Source organism: Emydura macquarii, unplaced genomic scaffold (assembly GCF_026122565.2).
Source record: "Emydura macquarii macquarii isolate MOO-44397 ecotype Brisbane River unplaced genomic scaffold, CSIRO-AGI_Emac_v2 contig_1748, whole genome shotgun sequence".
Taxonomy (NCBI): domain Eukaryota; kingdom Metazoa; phylum Chordata; order Testudines; family Chelidae; genus Emydura; species Emydura macquarii.
The window spans coordinates 214,613-228,886 of NW_027131885.1; the positions used below are offsets into that span (position 1 = coordinate 214,613).

The 14,274-nt window shown below is 60.0% G+C and overlaps 1 protein-coding gene across 2 annotated transcripts; it reads left to right on the plus strand.

Moving 5' to 3' along the window:
* The first annotated feature begins 2,658 nt into the window (after positions 1 to 2,658).
* Positions 2,659 to 13,676, plus strand: SH2B1 (SH2B adaptor protein 1). Of its 2 annotated transcripts, XM_067556379.1 has the most exons (10): positions 2,659 to 2,766; positions 3,445 to 4,409; positions 4,842 to 4,943; positions 5,443 to 5,534; positions 5,814 to 5,920; positions 9,083 to 9,289; positions 9,777 to 9,994; positions 10,088 to 10,259; positions 11,104 to 11,200; positions 11,602 to 11,683. In XM_067556379.1, exons 2-10 carry the CDS (start codon positions 3,543 to 3,545, stop codon positions 11,618 to 11,620), a joined length of 1,881 nt encoding a protein of 626 aa, XP_067412480.1. In that variant the 5' UTR covers positions 2,659 to 2,766; positions 3,445 to 3,542; the 3' UTR covers positions 11,621 to 11,683. The 2 variants fall into 2 exon arrangements, with proteins under 2 accessions (XP_067412480.1, XP_067412479.1); XM_067556378.1 differs by lacking the exon at positions 11,104 to 11,200 and having other exon boundaries at positions 11,602 to 13,676.
* Positions 13,677 to 14,274: the final 598 nt, after the last annotated feature.

Sequence of the window (14,274 nt, forward strand, 5' to 3'; positions counted from 1 at the left end):
TTCTTGTTACTGTGACCCATCCATGCCCAAGGCAGCCACCTGAAAATGCCAAGGTCAGGGCAGGCTGCAAACGGAGAGCAGGTTCTCCCAGCACTGGTGCACGGCAATGAAGCCAGTCTTCCCAACCAGCCACAAACTGCACTTCTGAATCCCCACAGAAGCCAGTATACAAATGCACACAGCCCCCTTTACTGCATTTCAGCTCCAGGCTCCCAAATCAGCACTAGGTCCAGTAAAGAGACTAGTTATTTAAACTCTATGCTCTTTACTAAAAAGGTTCCCTCTGACCCCAAGGGGTCAGCCACAGTACCAGTTCAATATAAGTTTGGATCTTATCTAAAATACCACACTGCCAGCCAATCCTTTATTAACTAAAACTAAAGGTTTATTGTAAAAAAAAAGAAATAAACCATGAGAGAAATGTTAAAGGGTCAAAGCAAATCAGATACATACAAATGATTGAAAGTCCATATATATCAGGTTTCTAGAAGAAATGTAGAGTTTCAGGCTTGTACAGTTCCTCTGGTATACATCCAACACCTGGATGGGCCTTAGTCCTTCGGTTCAGTTGCAAGTGAATTGATCCAGAAGCAGGTATATGTCAGTAACTGGACAGGAACAAAGGCAAAATGGTTTCTGTGGTTTAATCTTATATACCCTCTGTCTCTGGCTATGTGGAAACTTACAGGAGCTAAAATGGAATCCAGAGTCACATGGGCAAATCCTGCTAACTCTTCAGGTATGCCTTTAGTTTCTTCCTGGGCCCTTTGCTTCTGTAACGGTTTTGATGGGCCATTAAGCAGGCTATTGTCCTGCTGTCTCTCTGTCTGGGGTGTGTCTTATAGAGCATAGTTTGAAACACAGGTACATCAAATATGTCCATAAACTTCCTCTACACACACAGCACATGAATATAAACATCATCATCTTACTTAGCACTTTATAGCCATTCTAACAATACCCGACATGACATATCTTACATGAATTATTATGATTGACATATTGATGTTAATCAATATGAGAAATGCCCCCCCCCCCCCCCCCACACACACACACACAATCTAACCAGCGTCACAGTTACAATTAAGGCACAAAACAGGGACACTCAGTTTCTGGTGCCACTTTACTCAAGACAGCCACCACAAAACTCATTCAATTGAAAGCTTTAGCAACAACATGCACCTGCAAAACAACTGAGCAGACCTCCCCAGCGGACAATGACAACAGGTGTACCAAATATGTAGGCTACATGAGGCAGTTGTGTGGGTTCTCAGGTTTCTTCAGATTCTCCAGACTCTCAACTTCCATTGAAAGAGTAAGTGTCTAGGCCTCATGGTTGTAGCGATGATTTAGACACCTCCATCCTTAAAGATGACAAAAGCCCTGGCTGGGATGATTTAGTCGGGGTCGCTCCTGCTTTGAGCAAGGGGTTGGACTAGATGACCTCCTGAGGTCCCTTCCAACCCTAATCTTCTATGATAACCTTTCCCAAACAACCTATGTGTAACTACTGCTGCCTGAGCCCATCTCTTGTAGAGGGAGGCGCTGCCCCCAGTGTGACCAACACAGCACCACTGCCTGAGTCTGCCAAGAGCCTGAGCCCATTGTTCCAACCCCCCCTCCCCCCCCGGGCCTTATTAGTTGGTTTGGGGCACCAGCGCCCACAGGAACTGTTTAGTGGTGGTAACAGGGGTGTGGGTTTATGCGTTGGGGGGGGGGGGGCATAGAAGATGAGGGTTGGAAGGGACTTCAGGAGGTCATCTAGGCCAACCCCCTGATCAAAACAGGCCCAACTCCAACTAAATCATCCCAGCGAGAGCTTTGTCAAGCCAGGCCTTAAAAACCGCTCAGGATGGAGATTCCACCACCTCCCTAGGTAACCCATTCCAGTGCTTCACCACCCTCCGAGGGAAAGTCAGGAGCTGTTGCAGGACAGGGGTGCGACCCCCATCTGTGCCACCCGGGGCCCTGGTGTCCAGGCAGGCCCTGAACCTGCCGCCGCCTGTTCCCTGCCCGGCCTCCGAGTCCCCAGCCGGCGCTAGCAACGCACTGCAGGACGCTCTGTCCCCGTGGGGGCCGGCCTCTATGGCAGGCGCCGCTCTAGCCTCGCTGTCAGCCAGGACTCGGGTATGACAGCAGCTGCTCAAACTCTCCCCCCCCCCGCTCTATGGTGTTGTTTGCCTCTTTCGAGGTTCCTTCTAGCCCGACCACCCCCCTCTATGGTACAACGGTGACGTTCTAGCCTCCATCGGCTCATCTCTATCGCCCACTGGAGTCGCTCTGGCGCCGCGTCTCTCTATGGTATTATTTTTGCGCCCCCTCCCCCGGGGTTGTCGCTCTAGCGAACGCGTCTCCTCTCCATGGTAATTCTACCCCGCAGACGTCGTGCTAGGCAGCGGCTTCTCCCCTCTGTGGCGCTGACCGCCAGCGGATGCCGCTCTAGCCTTCCCCCAGCCCCTGTCGATGTGTTTCTATGGCCGCGGCAAGGGAGACGCTCTAGCCGGGAACTGTTTCCTCTCTATGGTACGGTCGTGGCGCAGCCGCTCCGGTGCGGCTGCCGGCGGTGGGCTGGGGGGAGGTTTCCGGTTACTTCCCGGAAGCGGAAGTCGTAGCGTGTGGCGTAGGGGCTGAGGAGCCCCGGAAGCAGAAGTGACGAGACCCCCCCCCAGGGCCTTGGCCCCCCCGTAACGGAGATAGACCGACTCGGAAGCCGCCGCCGCTGCTGCCGCCGAGACCCGGGAGGAGCCTGAGCTGCCGGGCGGGATGGTGAGACTCGGCCCCGCCCCGCTCCCGCGGCCCCGTTAGGCCCCGCCCCACCCCCGCCCCGGTGAGAATGGAGCTGGGCCCGGGGACAGGAAGGTGGGGGGCGCCCAGCGGGAGGGGGACAGATCGGTCCGCCCCCCCCTGTCCCCTGCTGTGGGGTCCCTCCCCCCATCTCCAGTGTCACCCCTGGAGCCACCTTTTCCCCCTTTCCTCTGGGTGTCTCCCCCACCCCGTGCACCCCCAGGCGCCTCATTGCACTGGGCCTTGCCTCGCCATGCCCCATCTCCCGGGGGGGACCCCCCACCCCATCTCCCACTGCCTCTCACTGCCCCTCACTGCAGGGTCCTGGTGTCAGTAGCCTGCCACGGACCCCCACAGCCCGGTACCATGCGCCCCAGAGTCTCTCTGGGGCTCTCCCCATCCCCTGGAAGCATTCCCCAGGCTGAGGTCTCTCTCTGACCTGTGCCCTTTTCCAGCTTTGCTCAGCTTCCCTGTCATCTCCTGTGTCTCCTCATGCTAGTTCTTCTCTCTCTCTGGAGCTATGTCCCCTTTGCCCATCTCTTCCTGGCATACCTCCAAAGTAGCTGTGATCCCCTGGCCTCTCCCTTCTTCCTTAGTGCCGTGTTCCCTGGTTTTCTTCCTTGCTTGTCTTCTCACTTTCTGTCTCCCTCACTTCCCCAGGTGAGCACGACAGCAGCAGCAGCAGCAGTGCCCTGGTGGTCAGGATCCTGGTGCCCAGCCCCTCCCGGGGCTCCTGTCTCCTGGGCTGCGGTAGCAGCATGAACGGCAGCGTGGCGCCACTGGGGGCGGTGGAGGCGGCAGCACCGCTGCCCTCACCCGGCTGGCGGGATTTCTGTGAGGCCCATGCCCGGGCGGCTGCCTTGGACTTTGCACGGCGCTTCCGTGCCTTCCTGAGCGAGAACCCACAGTTTGCAGCACCGGGGGCAGAGGCTGCCTTCTCCCGCCGCTTCGCCGAGCACTTTGTGGAGCACTTTGAGGCAGAGGTGAGCCGGGCCTACGCCGGTGACTCACCCCCCCGCTGTGACATTGCTCCCTTCACTGGCGCCCACCATTGCCCTGGGGGCATCTCCTCCTCCTCCACCCGTGACCTCTCTGAGACCTGCAGTGACTCTTCGGTGGCCTCCCCAGTGGAGCCGCAGCCCGGCTTGGCCTCAGGCCTCTCCAGCAGCCAGTCTCGCAGCTCTGAGGATGTCTCGGCCTCTGTCACGGCTGCCAGCACCAAGCCTAAGCTCAAGAAGCGCTTCTCCCTGCGCAACGTCAGCCGCAGCGTGCGGGGCAGCGTGCGGGGCATCCTGCAGTGGAAGAGCTCTGCTGAGTCTCCCACCGAGGAGGAGGCTGGCGGGGCCAACACCAATTCCAACTCCTCAGGGGGTGGGGCCACGGACTCCTTACCCACCGAGCGCTGGACGCACAAGTTTGAGCGGCTGCGGCTCAGCAAGGCACCAGCCCCCAAGGTGGAACTGTCCAGTGTGCGCCGGGAAGGTCTGCTCAATTATATCGTGGCCGATGACAGCGGGGGGGGAGGTGGCAGCCGGGCCCGATGGCAGAAATGCCGGCTGTTGCTGCGGAAGGCCGGCAAGGGAGAGGGCGAGGGCTACCTGCTGGAGTTCTACATCCCCCCCAAGGTGAGGGGGCAGCGGGAGTTACACACCATCCTGGGGGGCAGCCACTCTTTGGGTGTGATGGGATTCTCATTGGGGGGGTGTTGGCAGGAGGTGAGGGGGGTAGAGTCTCAGGTCTGGGGTGGCAGAGAGCTGTGGTTCAGGATTGAGGAGCCAGGGGCAGAGCCGTGCGGGTTGAACTTTGGGAAGAGAGAGGGCTTAGGGGGCTAAAGCTGGACTCCTCAGTTCCTGATCTGGCTGTACAGCCTTTGCAGAGCCCCTTCCCGGGTCTGCATCCCAAGTGTAACAGATGGATAATGACCCCATGTCCCCAGCTGCCCAGCCCATTCCATCAGCCCCATGTGGGGAGGGGACATGTGGCTTGACCCATGGACCCTCTCAGGCTGAGTTGACTGGGGGTCCCATCTCACCTCACTGTCTCTGACCTGCCCCCAGTCCACCAAGGCCCGGGTCAGCATCCTCTGTTCCGCGGTGACAGACGTACGGACCACCACACCACTGGAGATGCCTGACAAGGAAAATACCTTCGTCTTAAAGGTGGGTGTGTGGGGGGGGAAGATTGCTCACGGGCCGGGGGAGGGGGAATCAGCACAACCCCATTCCCTGCACAGCTGCTGCTCCTGTAGGTCACACTCAGGGCTGGGCTCCCCCTCCATGGGTGGAGCAGGTGGAACCAACTGGGTGTGTGTGACCCCCAGTGGGGGAGCAGGGAGGAGGGAAATGGCCCTCAGTGTTGAGGGTCTGAGTAGGAAGGCCCAGTGCTAGTGACCCATCTGTAGAGGAGGGGTGTAAGGGGTTCCCATATCAGGGAAGGGGGTGCCCCACAGACTGGGAGGTTGGGGGTGGCCCCACAGAGGTGAGTAGGGGGAGTTCTGGAGGATGACCTGGAGGTAGGGTGGGATGAGTGGGAGGTTTGGGATTCCGGAGTGGCAGAAGAGGGGTGCCATAGGGATGGGGAGTTGGTGGAGGGAGGGCACTGTGAGGGGCAGCGAAGGGGGTGCCCGGGGCGCTGGTGCTGATCCGGTGTGCCTGGCAGATGGAGAACTCTCTTGAGTACATCCTGGAGACGGTCGATTCGCTGCAGATGAGGTTGTGGCTGGCTGACATCCAGGACTGCATGAGCCCAGGGTGAGTGAGTCCAGCCAGCGTCCGGCCCCGACCCCCGCTCTGACATCTCCCCCCACGCGTCCCCCTTGCCCTCCCTGGGGATGCTGTCCCTGTGCTGTCAAGACTTCCGCTGCTGCAACTTGCCCCCTGTCTTGCCCTGGCTGCCTCCCCTGGGCCTGCGCTCAGTGCAGGGGGGGCCGCTGTGCGCTGGGTTCAGATCCCCGGTCCCGGGAGGGAGGAGTCTGGCAGGATCCTTGGGGGAGCGTCCGTTCCCTGTGCATCATCCCGGTGTCCCTTCAGGGAGAACGTGGACAGCATGGACCTGCCCTGCCTCAACCACTCAGAGAGCATGCCAAGCCGCGAACTGCCCATGGTGCCTGGCGACAGCAGCGAGCGGCTCTCACAGGGTGAGTGACAGCGGAGACTCCCGGTCCTGCCGCCCCCCCATGCCAGCTCCCCAACCATTTCCTCCCATACTAGCATCTCGTAACCCAATCCCCAATCTCTCCCCCGTACCCTCCCCATCCCTGCCCCGCCCCCCCGTACCAGCACCACCTAGCCAGACCCTACCTGTACCCTCCCCAGTCCTGCCTCCTCCCATACCAACACCCCATAGGTGGACCTGTATCCCCAGGCCTGTTGGTCACTGTCACAGATCCACAGGATCAGGGCCATGGCCCTAGCTTTGGAACAGTCTCTGCGAGGAGCCTTCAGTGGGCCAGACCCCCGGGATCTCCTTCCTGGATAAGCTGTGTGGCTTCACCACCTCCTTAGACGGGACTTCTTAGCCTGCAGCCCCGCCTGTCTCTCCAGCTCTGTTCAGCGGGTCCCACCGAGCCAGACTGATGGAGACGTGCCCATACTGCAGGGACGGGTGCCCCTCTCCCAGCATTTGCAGGGACGTTCACATGGCTGGCACGCAGCAGATGTGTGAGTCAGCTGCGCGGCCCAGGTAGCCCTTGGGGGAACACAGGGGTGCAGGATAAAGCCCGGCCCATTCCGCTCAGCCCGGAGCCTGGCCAAGCTGAAGGGATCCCTCTCAGGTCAGGCTCTGTCTGTCCGATCTTCTTTGTCAGACTCCCAGGTGCGTGGGCTGTTGGAGGCAGTTGGGGCACTTACCTTCCATCATTCACCCCCCCATTCCTTTGTTCCTGAGCTGGGGAGATGTGGCTCAGCCCCAGCTAAGAGGCCGGAGTGATATTCCCTGCATCACTGAGTTGCTGTGTTCCCTTAGCTCTCTAGCCTTTTGCACCACTTTCCTGTCAGAACAGTCACGCACAGCCACTGGCATGTCAAATCACTCCCAGATGTGTACATGAATGCTGGCACCGCCATCTCTGAATAGATACAGGGCGCTGCCCGCGTATTCCCAGGCCCAACCGGGACATCCAGAAATGTGCGTCTTATGCTGCTCAGTAGCCCCCGGACGGCATCAGCTCGTCAATAGTCCGATATTCTAGCAAAGGGTAATGTTTTGCACCAGCCTTTTGTTATCCCAAGCAGAGGTTTCCCCAAACGCTTCACTGGTTTAGGTAAAATAATAACATAAGTTTATTAACTAGAGACGGATAGATTTTAAGGGGTTATAAGTGGTAAAGCATAAAAGTCAGAATTGGTTACAAAAGAAATAAAAAGATAAAACTGCATGCTAATTCCTCAACTTTACCAAACCAAATAAGGTTTGAAGCAAACATCATTCTCACTGTGCCAGATGCTGCAGGCAATTCTCAGTTCACAGGCTGGGTTTCCTTCCAGCCTGGTACCACTCCCTTCAGTTCAGTATTCTTCAGGTATTCATTGATGATATGAGTGGAGTGATGTAAGGTAGGAGGTTAGAGGCATTCCCCCTCCCCCCCTTTTATACCCCAGCCCTTGTGTGCTGGAAAAATCCTCGCTAGGTGATGTGGGCAGGCAGCTCCTTTGCGTACATGAGCTCCCAACTGTCTTTCAGATGAATTGTAAATTTCTTGCTTACAATTTCCCTGCTGGTGAATCTCCGATGAAGCAAGTAGTGGCCATTTAGCATCTAGCTGGCTTTGAGATATTGGCTTATGGGTGTTATACAGAATTACAATGTATTTCGGCGACAATCATACAGCAAAGCCTCATTTGACAGGCAGTGATGTTACACGCATTTCAACAGGATAATAATGTTCAGCAGGTTATGAATTTTCAAATGATACCTCACACGGCATCCTTTATACCAAGTATATCACGGCCATAGAACAGTGGTGACCAACGGGTGCAGGGTGTCACAATGGGGAAATGCACATGGCTCGGGGCTGTTGGTTGCCAGGTATCAGTGTCCAGGTAACTGGATTGGTCATTGTTTTCTGAAGAGCTTCATTGATGTGGGCCCTGGCAGCACCCGTACCTGTGTCTTTGCTTCTCTCAAGAGTGCACAGGTCTGTTCTCTGCAGCGGGTGACAGGGCAGCACATGAGGGAAACTGAGGCGTGCACAGGTTTCATAAAAACGTTACAAAAAATTCTCACTTTGTTACAGTTCTCTGGTACCAGCACCCCATAGCCAGTCCCCCAGTCCTGCTTCCCTCTGCTGGTACCGGCACCCCATAGTCGGCCCCTTAGCCTTGCTCCCCATCCCAGTACTAGCCCCATAGCTTGCCCCCCAGCCCTACTTTCCCCGGCCAGTACCAGCACCCCATAGCTGGCCCCCAACCATGGTACCAGCACCCCATAGCCGGCCTCACAGCCCTGCTTCCCCCTCACCCGGTACAAGCACCCCAAGACCTGCTTCCCCCCAGTGCCAACACCCCATAATTGCTTCCCCAGACCTGCCTGCCCTTGTATTGTTACCCCATAACCAACTTCCCCCCACCCTATATTAGCACCTCTTCACCAGATCACCAATCCCTTTTTTACCTTGTACCTTCTCAGCCTTGCCTGTCAGATTGTCTCAGCAACCCATAACTAGATCCCCCAAACTATCCCTGCTTCCCACCATACCAGCACTCTCAGATACCTGATTCCCCCCATTCCTATATACCAAGCCCCCCGGCTGTCTTTTCCAGGTACATCTGCCACCCTAGATACCTAGTCTGTCTCTCCATACCCGACTCCCTTCTCCTCTGCCTGATTCCTCCTGCTTATACTGGGCTTCTGACTTCTCTGTTCCCATTTTCTCTTGTTTACAGCTGTAGGGGGTGCGGTGAGCCCACGCTCAGCCAGAGCTAGCGTGGCCTCCCTGTGGCTGGGGGCGGGAGGGGGTGCAGGAGGAGTTACCCCCCGGCCCCAGGGGATCCCCAAGCAGCGATGGGCAATGGGGGCTTTATTCACCCATGTCTTAGGCAACGGTGGGATGCGCGGGGGCCATGGAGAGGAGATGGAATAACTGTGGGAGAGGAAGGGGGAGCTGAGGTGGGTTCACAGGGAGGCCGGATCTGGGGAATGTGCTGCCCTGGATACCGCAGGGTTCAGGGATTGGGGACTTCTAGGGAAAATCAGACCAGCTGGCCCCGCTGAGGAGGGAGCATGAACCAACCTTGCACTGAGTCCGTCCAAGCACCCCAGCTCTGTAGAGTTGGTAACCTCACCTGCCTCTGTTCCCCAGGTGCGTATGGGGGTCTGTCCGAACGCCCCTCAGCTTCCCTCTCCCCCAGCTCCGTCTCCATCGCTGCTTCCCACTTCAACTCCATGGAGATGCTGCCCCCTGAGCTGCCCCCCCGGATTCCCATTGATGAGGCAGCTGAGCGGTTGCAGGGTCCCTACCCCCCCAGCCTGCTGCACACGCCCTTCCCCGACACTCCGGATGCCACAGGTATGGGGCAGAGGAGTCGGGGACATTGGGGGAGGAGGAACTGGGGGTACAGTGGGGGTTCGTGTAGCCAGAGACGGGGGGGTTCCAGGTGCTGTACAGGGGAGCAGGGCACAGAGAGGGGAAGAGATTTTGCAGGAAGCACAGGTTTAATTGGGGAGGGGGTGGGGTCGAGGGGGAGATCTTTGGTGAGGGGTGTACTTGGGGGGATATGGTACAAGCAGGGAGCAGGTCGGGGGCTGGGGACACTGGTTTGGTGGGGGGCGGGGGGATTGGGTTTGTGGTGGGGACGCGCTGGGGATACAGTACGAGCAGGGAGCAGGATTGGAGGGAGGCTGGGGGTACTGGTTCGGGGGGAAGGGACAGGTCTGTGGTGGGAACATGCCAGGAATGCGGTATGAGTGGGGAGCAGGGCCGGGCAGAGGGGTGCAGTTGTTGTGGTCAAACATGTCCCCCCCACATGCTGTTTCAATCCCCTCTGCCATGTCAGGATCGTTCCTGTTCCAGGGGGAGCCAGACCCTGGTGGGGGTGACCCCGAGCACCCCCTCTCCGAGTACCCTTGGTTCCATGGCACCTTGTCCCGGCTCAAGGCCGCCCAGCTGGTCCTGGCCGGTGGCACCAGCAGCCACGGTGTCTTCCTGGTGCGGCAGAGTGAGACCCGGCGTGGGGAGTACGTGCTGACCTTCAACTTCCAGGGCAAGGCCAAGGTGAGCACACAAGCCGGTGCCAGGGAACAGGGCCAGGAGCGGGGGGCCGGGGTATCTGCAGCCATGGGCTCATCCATTCCGTCCCTCTCCCAGCACCTGCGCCTGTCGCTGAACGACGATGGGCAGTGCCGTGTGCAGCACCTCTGGTTCCAGACCATCTTCGATATGCTGGAGCACTTCCGGGTGCACCCCATCCCGCTGGAGTCAGGCGGCTCCAGCGACGTCACCCTGGTTAGCTACGTGGTGGCCTCCCAGCGGCTGCACGGTGAGAGCGTGGGGGGCAGCCCTGCTGCACGATGGGGTGGGAGCACCGGCAGCCCCAGGGCGCTGCATTGTGGGGTGCCCAGGGTGGGTACGCGGCTCATTGTGGCGCTCGCGGCATATTCATAACTGGCTGGAGGAGGCGTGGCTAGGGGGTCCCGTCTGCCTGCTCCCCCATCAGGATCTGGGGGGAAGGAAGGGGAGCGGTGTGGCTGGCTGTCCCCTCTCTGTCTGTCCTGTTTGTCTGCGTGTTTGGGTCTCTGTGCCTGGGTGTCCCCATCTGACGCTGGAGAGTGTGTGTGGCGGGGAGGGGTCTTTTCAGGCTGGCGCTTCTCCCATCTGGCTGCAGGGAACATGTGTCTGTGTCTTGCTGCTGGGGGAGGAAGCTGGCGCGTGGTGGGAGGGGAGGGCATGTGTCTCTCTGGGGTGGGGGGAAGGCGAGCACACGAGTCTCACCCGGGGAAGGCTGGGGGAAGGTGGGGCAGGGGGAAGGAGGGTGTTTGTTTTGGCCTGAGGGGGGCATCTGGCCTGAGGGTGTCTGGCCTAGGGAAGGGTGTGGGGTTCGCGTCTGGCCTGGGCGGTGGGAAGGGGAGCGCAGAGGGGCAGAGGTGGGCAGGTGCCTATGGCCCCGGGGGGGGCGGCAGGCATGTGTGTTGTGGGAGGGGATGGTCCAAGCCCTCTTTGTCCCGTGTCTGTCCTTCCGTCCGTGCTTTGTCGGTGTCCCGTCTCTCCTCACATTTGTCTGTCTGTCTTCCCTGTATCTCATGGGCGTCCCTGTCTCCCCCCGTCCATCCGTCCCTGTATCTCACGGGCGTCTCTGTCTCCCCCCGTGCCCCCCACCCCTGCAGGCAGGGACAGGGCCGGCAGCCGAACCGCCGCATGTGAGCCAACCCAGCGCAGCCCCGACTCGCCCGGCCTCGGCTCCATCGGCGCGAATGACTGTTTGTAAGTGTGAGCCGTGCCCGGCCCGGCCCGCCCCGCCGGGGAGCGAGTGTCTGCAGTGTGCGTCATGGCCCATCATGCCGTCCATGGGGGGGGTGCGCTGGGGAGCTGCCGCTGCTCCCCATAGAGAGCTTGGGGCACCAGGGATCCCCAGCTGGGGGGCAGCAGCTGCTACATCCCACCCTGGGGTGGTTTGGGGCGTCCCAGGGGTGGTCAGGCTGCTGTTCCTTGCCCCCTCTGCCCTTGCAGGGGCCCATTGGGCCGTGGCAGCTTGTGACCCTGTTATTCATGTCGGGATGGGTGCCTGGCACCCCATTACTGATTGGGGGGACCGGAGGCTGGGGTTTGTGTCAACTGCATCAGCTAACACTGGACCCCCTCTGTCTGTCTGTCTGTCTCCACAGAGCCGAGCACCTCCCATAGCCCGCCCCCCTCGCCCCCATCCCGGCACCCAGCTCCGGTGGGAGGCCCCCAGCAGCCCTCCTGGCTCATCCCTGATGCCCCTGTTTCTGGTGGCCCCTCCCTGCTGGAGGAGGAGGAGGAGGGGGGGGGCCCAGGGGACCCGGAGGATGGGGCTACGGGGAGGCTCCTGCAGCTCCAGGCTGAGGAGCCAGAGGGGGGCATGGGGCACGCCCGGGCCATCAACAACCAGTACTCCTTCGTCTGAGCCATGCCGCCCCACTGAGTGCCCTACAGCCCTGCGAGGGGGAGCCCCTGCCCCCTTGGACCCAGCTTCCCACCCCCTCCCCACCTTACATGTCACGGAGGCTCGCCCCTCCCCCCGAGGCCGGCCTCAGCGGTACAGACCCCATTGGGACATGAAGCTACGCCCCCCCCCCCTCCCCATTGGCAGAGGGCTGGTCACTGAAACACTACAGGGCAGGGCCCCTAGAGCCCGAAGGGGGAAGTGCGGGGCTCTGTCCGATTCCCCCCAGGGCGGGGGGGTCTGTCCCTCCCTGGCCCCCCACAGCTCCACATGTTGTCACTGAATGTATCCAGTCTCCGAATGTACCCACATGCATCCCTGTGTGACCTCTGACTTCCAGGGAGCTCAGCTCCCTTCTGTTTTCCACCCCCCACCCCCAAAATCAACTTATTTATGCGCCTCCCCGGAGCCAGCTACGGGACCGGAACCAACACACCACGTTCGACTGGCCGCACCTTATGGACCCCCCTCCCCCCCAGTAAATTAAAGAGAAGATGCTATATATGTACGTCCCCTCGTATGTCCCGCAACCTGTGCGCTGCCCCTCCCCCCCAGTTCTCTCCTCCCCACATGATATCACCCCCTCTGCGCCCTGCCCCGTGGCCCTGGCCCACCTCTCATGGGGCGTCCTCAACTCCCCTTTTTAAAATTTATTTTTCTACTGTGGAATAGTTGGATTCTCTTCCCCCTGCAGTCCTGACTCCGCCCCCTCCTCTGACTCCACCCCCCAGTCCTCTGACTCCGCCCCATCTGGTTTTTATTTGGGCCGAGGTCTGTCTCTGTCTGTCTGGTTTTTGTTAATTTTTTTTGGCGTTTGTACGAACCTCGTTCACCTTTTAAAGAAAAAGAGGGAAAGAAAAACTCGCCTGCAGCGGCTGTGGCTCTGTCTCTTCTGTGCCCTGGGGGCGGTGTGGCCTGGAACGTCCCACGTGCATCCCCGCCTTCGCCCCCAGGAGCAGCCACCCCAGTGCAAAGGGAGTTTGGGAGAGAGACACCCCAAAGGGGCCTGGGCTGGCAATGGAGTGGGGGGTGACTATGGCGGAGTAGCGCCCCCCAGCAGCCAGTGTGGGATGGGAGGGGCTAAGCGTAGGAGTGGTGACACTATGGGATAACACCCCCCCCCCCCCCAAGGGCAGAGACAGCAGGGTGCTGGGAATGGCGGGCAAACATCTTCTTTGGGACTCCAGTCCCCGGCCCTGGGTGTGAGCATGCCAGAGACGCAGGTGGACCCCAAAGATACCCACCTGGCCCCAGCTGTTAGGGCTGGAGAGTAAACCCCTCCCCCCGTCAGACTCACAGCCCCACGGCGCGGTGAGGGTGCTGCTGAGGATGGGGAGCCTTGCCTTGGCCCTGCTCTGCAGCCTAGCTGTGGGGGTTGCCCCCAGGGGGGTGATACCCCTGCCCTGGCCAGAGCTGGGCTGGGCCATTATCTTGGTGCAGAGGGGACGGGGTGGGCCCCCGGGGGGACAGTGGGGGATCGCTCCCTGCTCCAGGCTGGAGCCGTGGGTGACGGCATGTGTGGGGGTGAAGGATAAAGCTCTACTGGCCCCCTCATCCCTGAGGTTGGCTCCTGGCTTCAGCTCCTCTGTGCCCCAGCCCTGTCTCACTGTAATGGCTTGGGTCCCCCTGACCGGCAGCTCCCAAGCGGAGACTGGTCCGCCCGGGTGCTGGGAGCTGGCTGAGCCACCAGGGGGAGCTGCTGGTCCCTGTGGTTTCTTACAGCGGCCCTGGGCCCAGCTGCTTCCCTTCTGCTCCTTTGGAGCCGGGGTACCCCTGGGGGGTGGGGGGAAGGGCGTTTGGAAGCTGAGAGAGAATAAACCAGCTTGCTGCAGATGGGACATGGGAGTCATGGGGCACCTACAGGGCTGGGGGGTAGCCTGGGCCTGGGACAGGGGGGCAGGGGGTCAGGAATGAGGGGCACTGGCAGAACTGGGGGGACACAGCCCAATTGGGCTAGCAGGGGCTGCAGGTCAGGAGTGATGGGCACCTGGGGGGCTGGAGTCCAGGACTGGGGATTGAGGGGCATCAGCAGAGCCTGTGGTGGCCTCATTGGGCTTCTATCCCCAGAGCAGACACCAGCTGCCCTTGTTCTGGGGGCTGTTATTGGGGGGTGCTGCAGAGGGGTGAGGTGTGGGGTTAGGGGGCTGGCCCAAGGGCCGGGGGGCGGGGAGCAGTGATCGGAGGGGATTTGGGGCAGGGAGGGATTGGGGGCTGTTGTGTGCTGGCTCTTCCCATCGGGATCCCCCCTTCACCCAGCCTGGGGCAGAACTGACTCATCCCACTCCAGGTTGGAGCAATGTCTTGGCACAGGGGGCCATGGGTCCTGACCACATGGGCAGCTCCGTTCCCCACCCACTCCCCATGGTCTGGG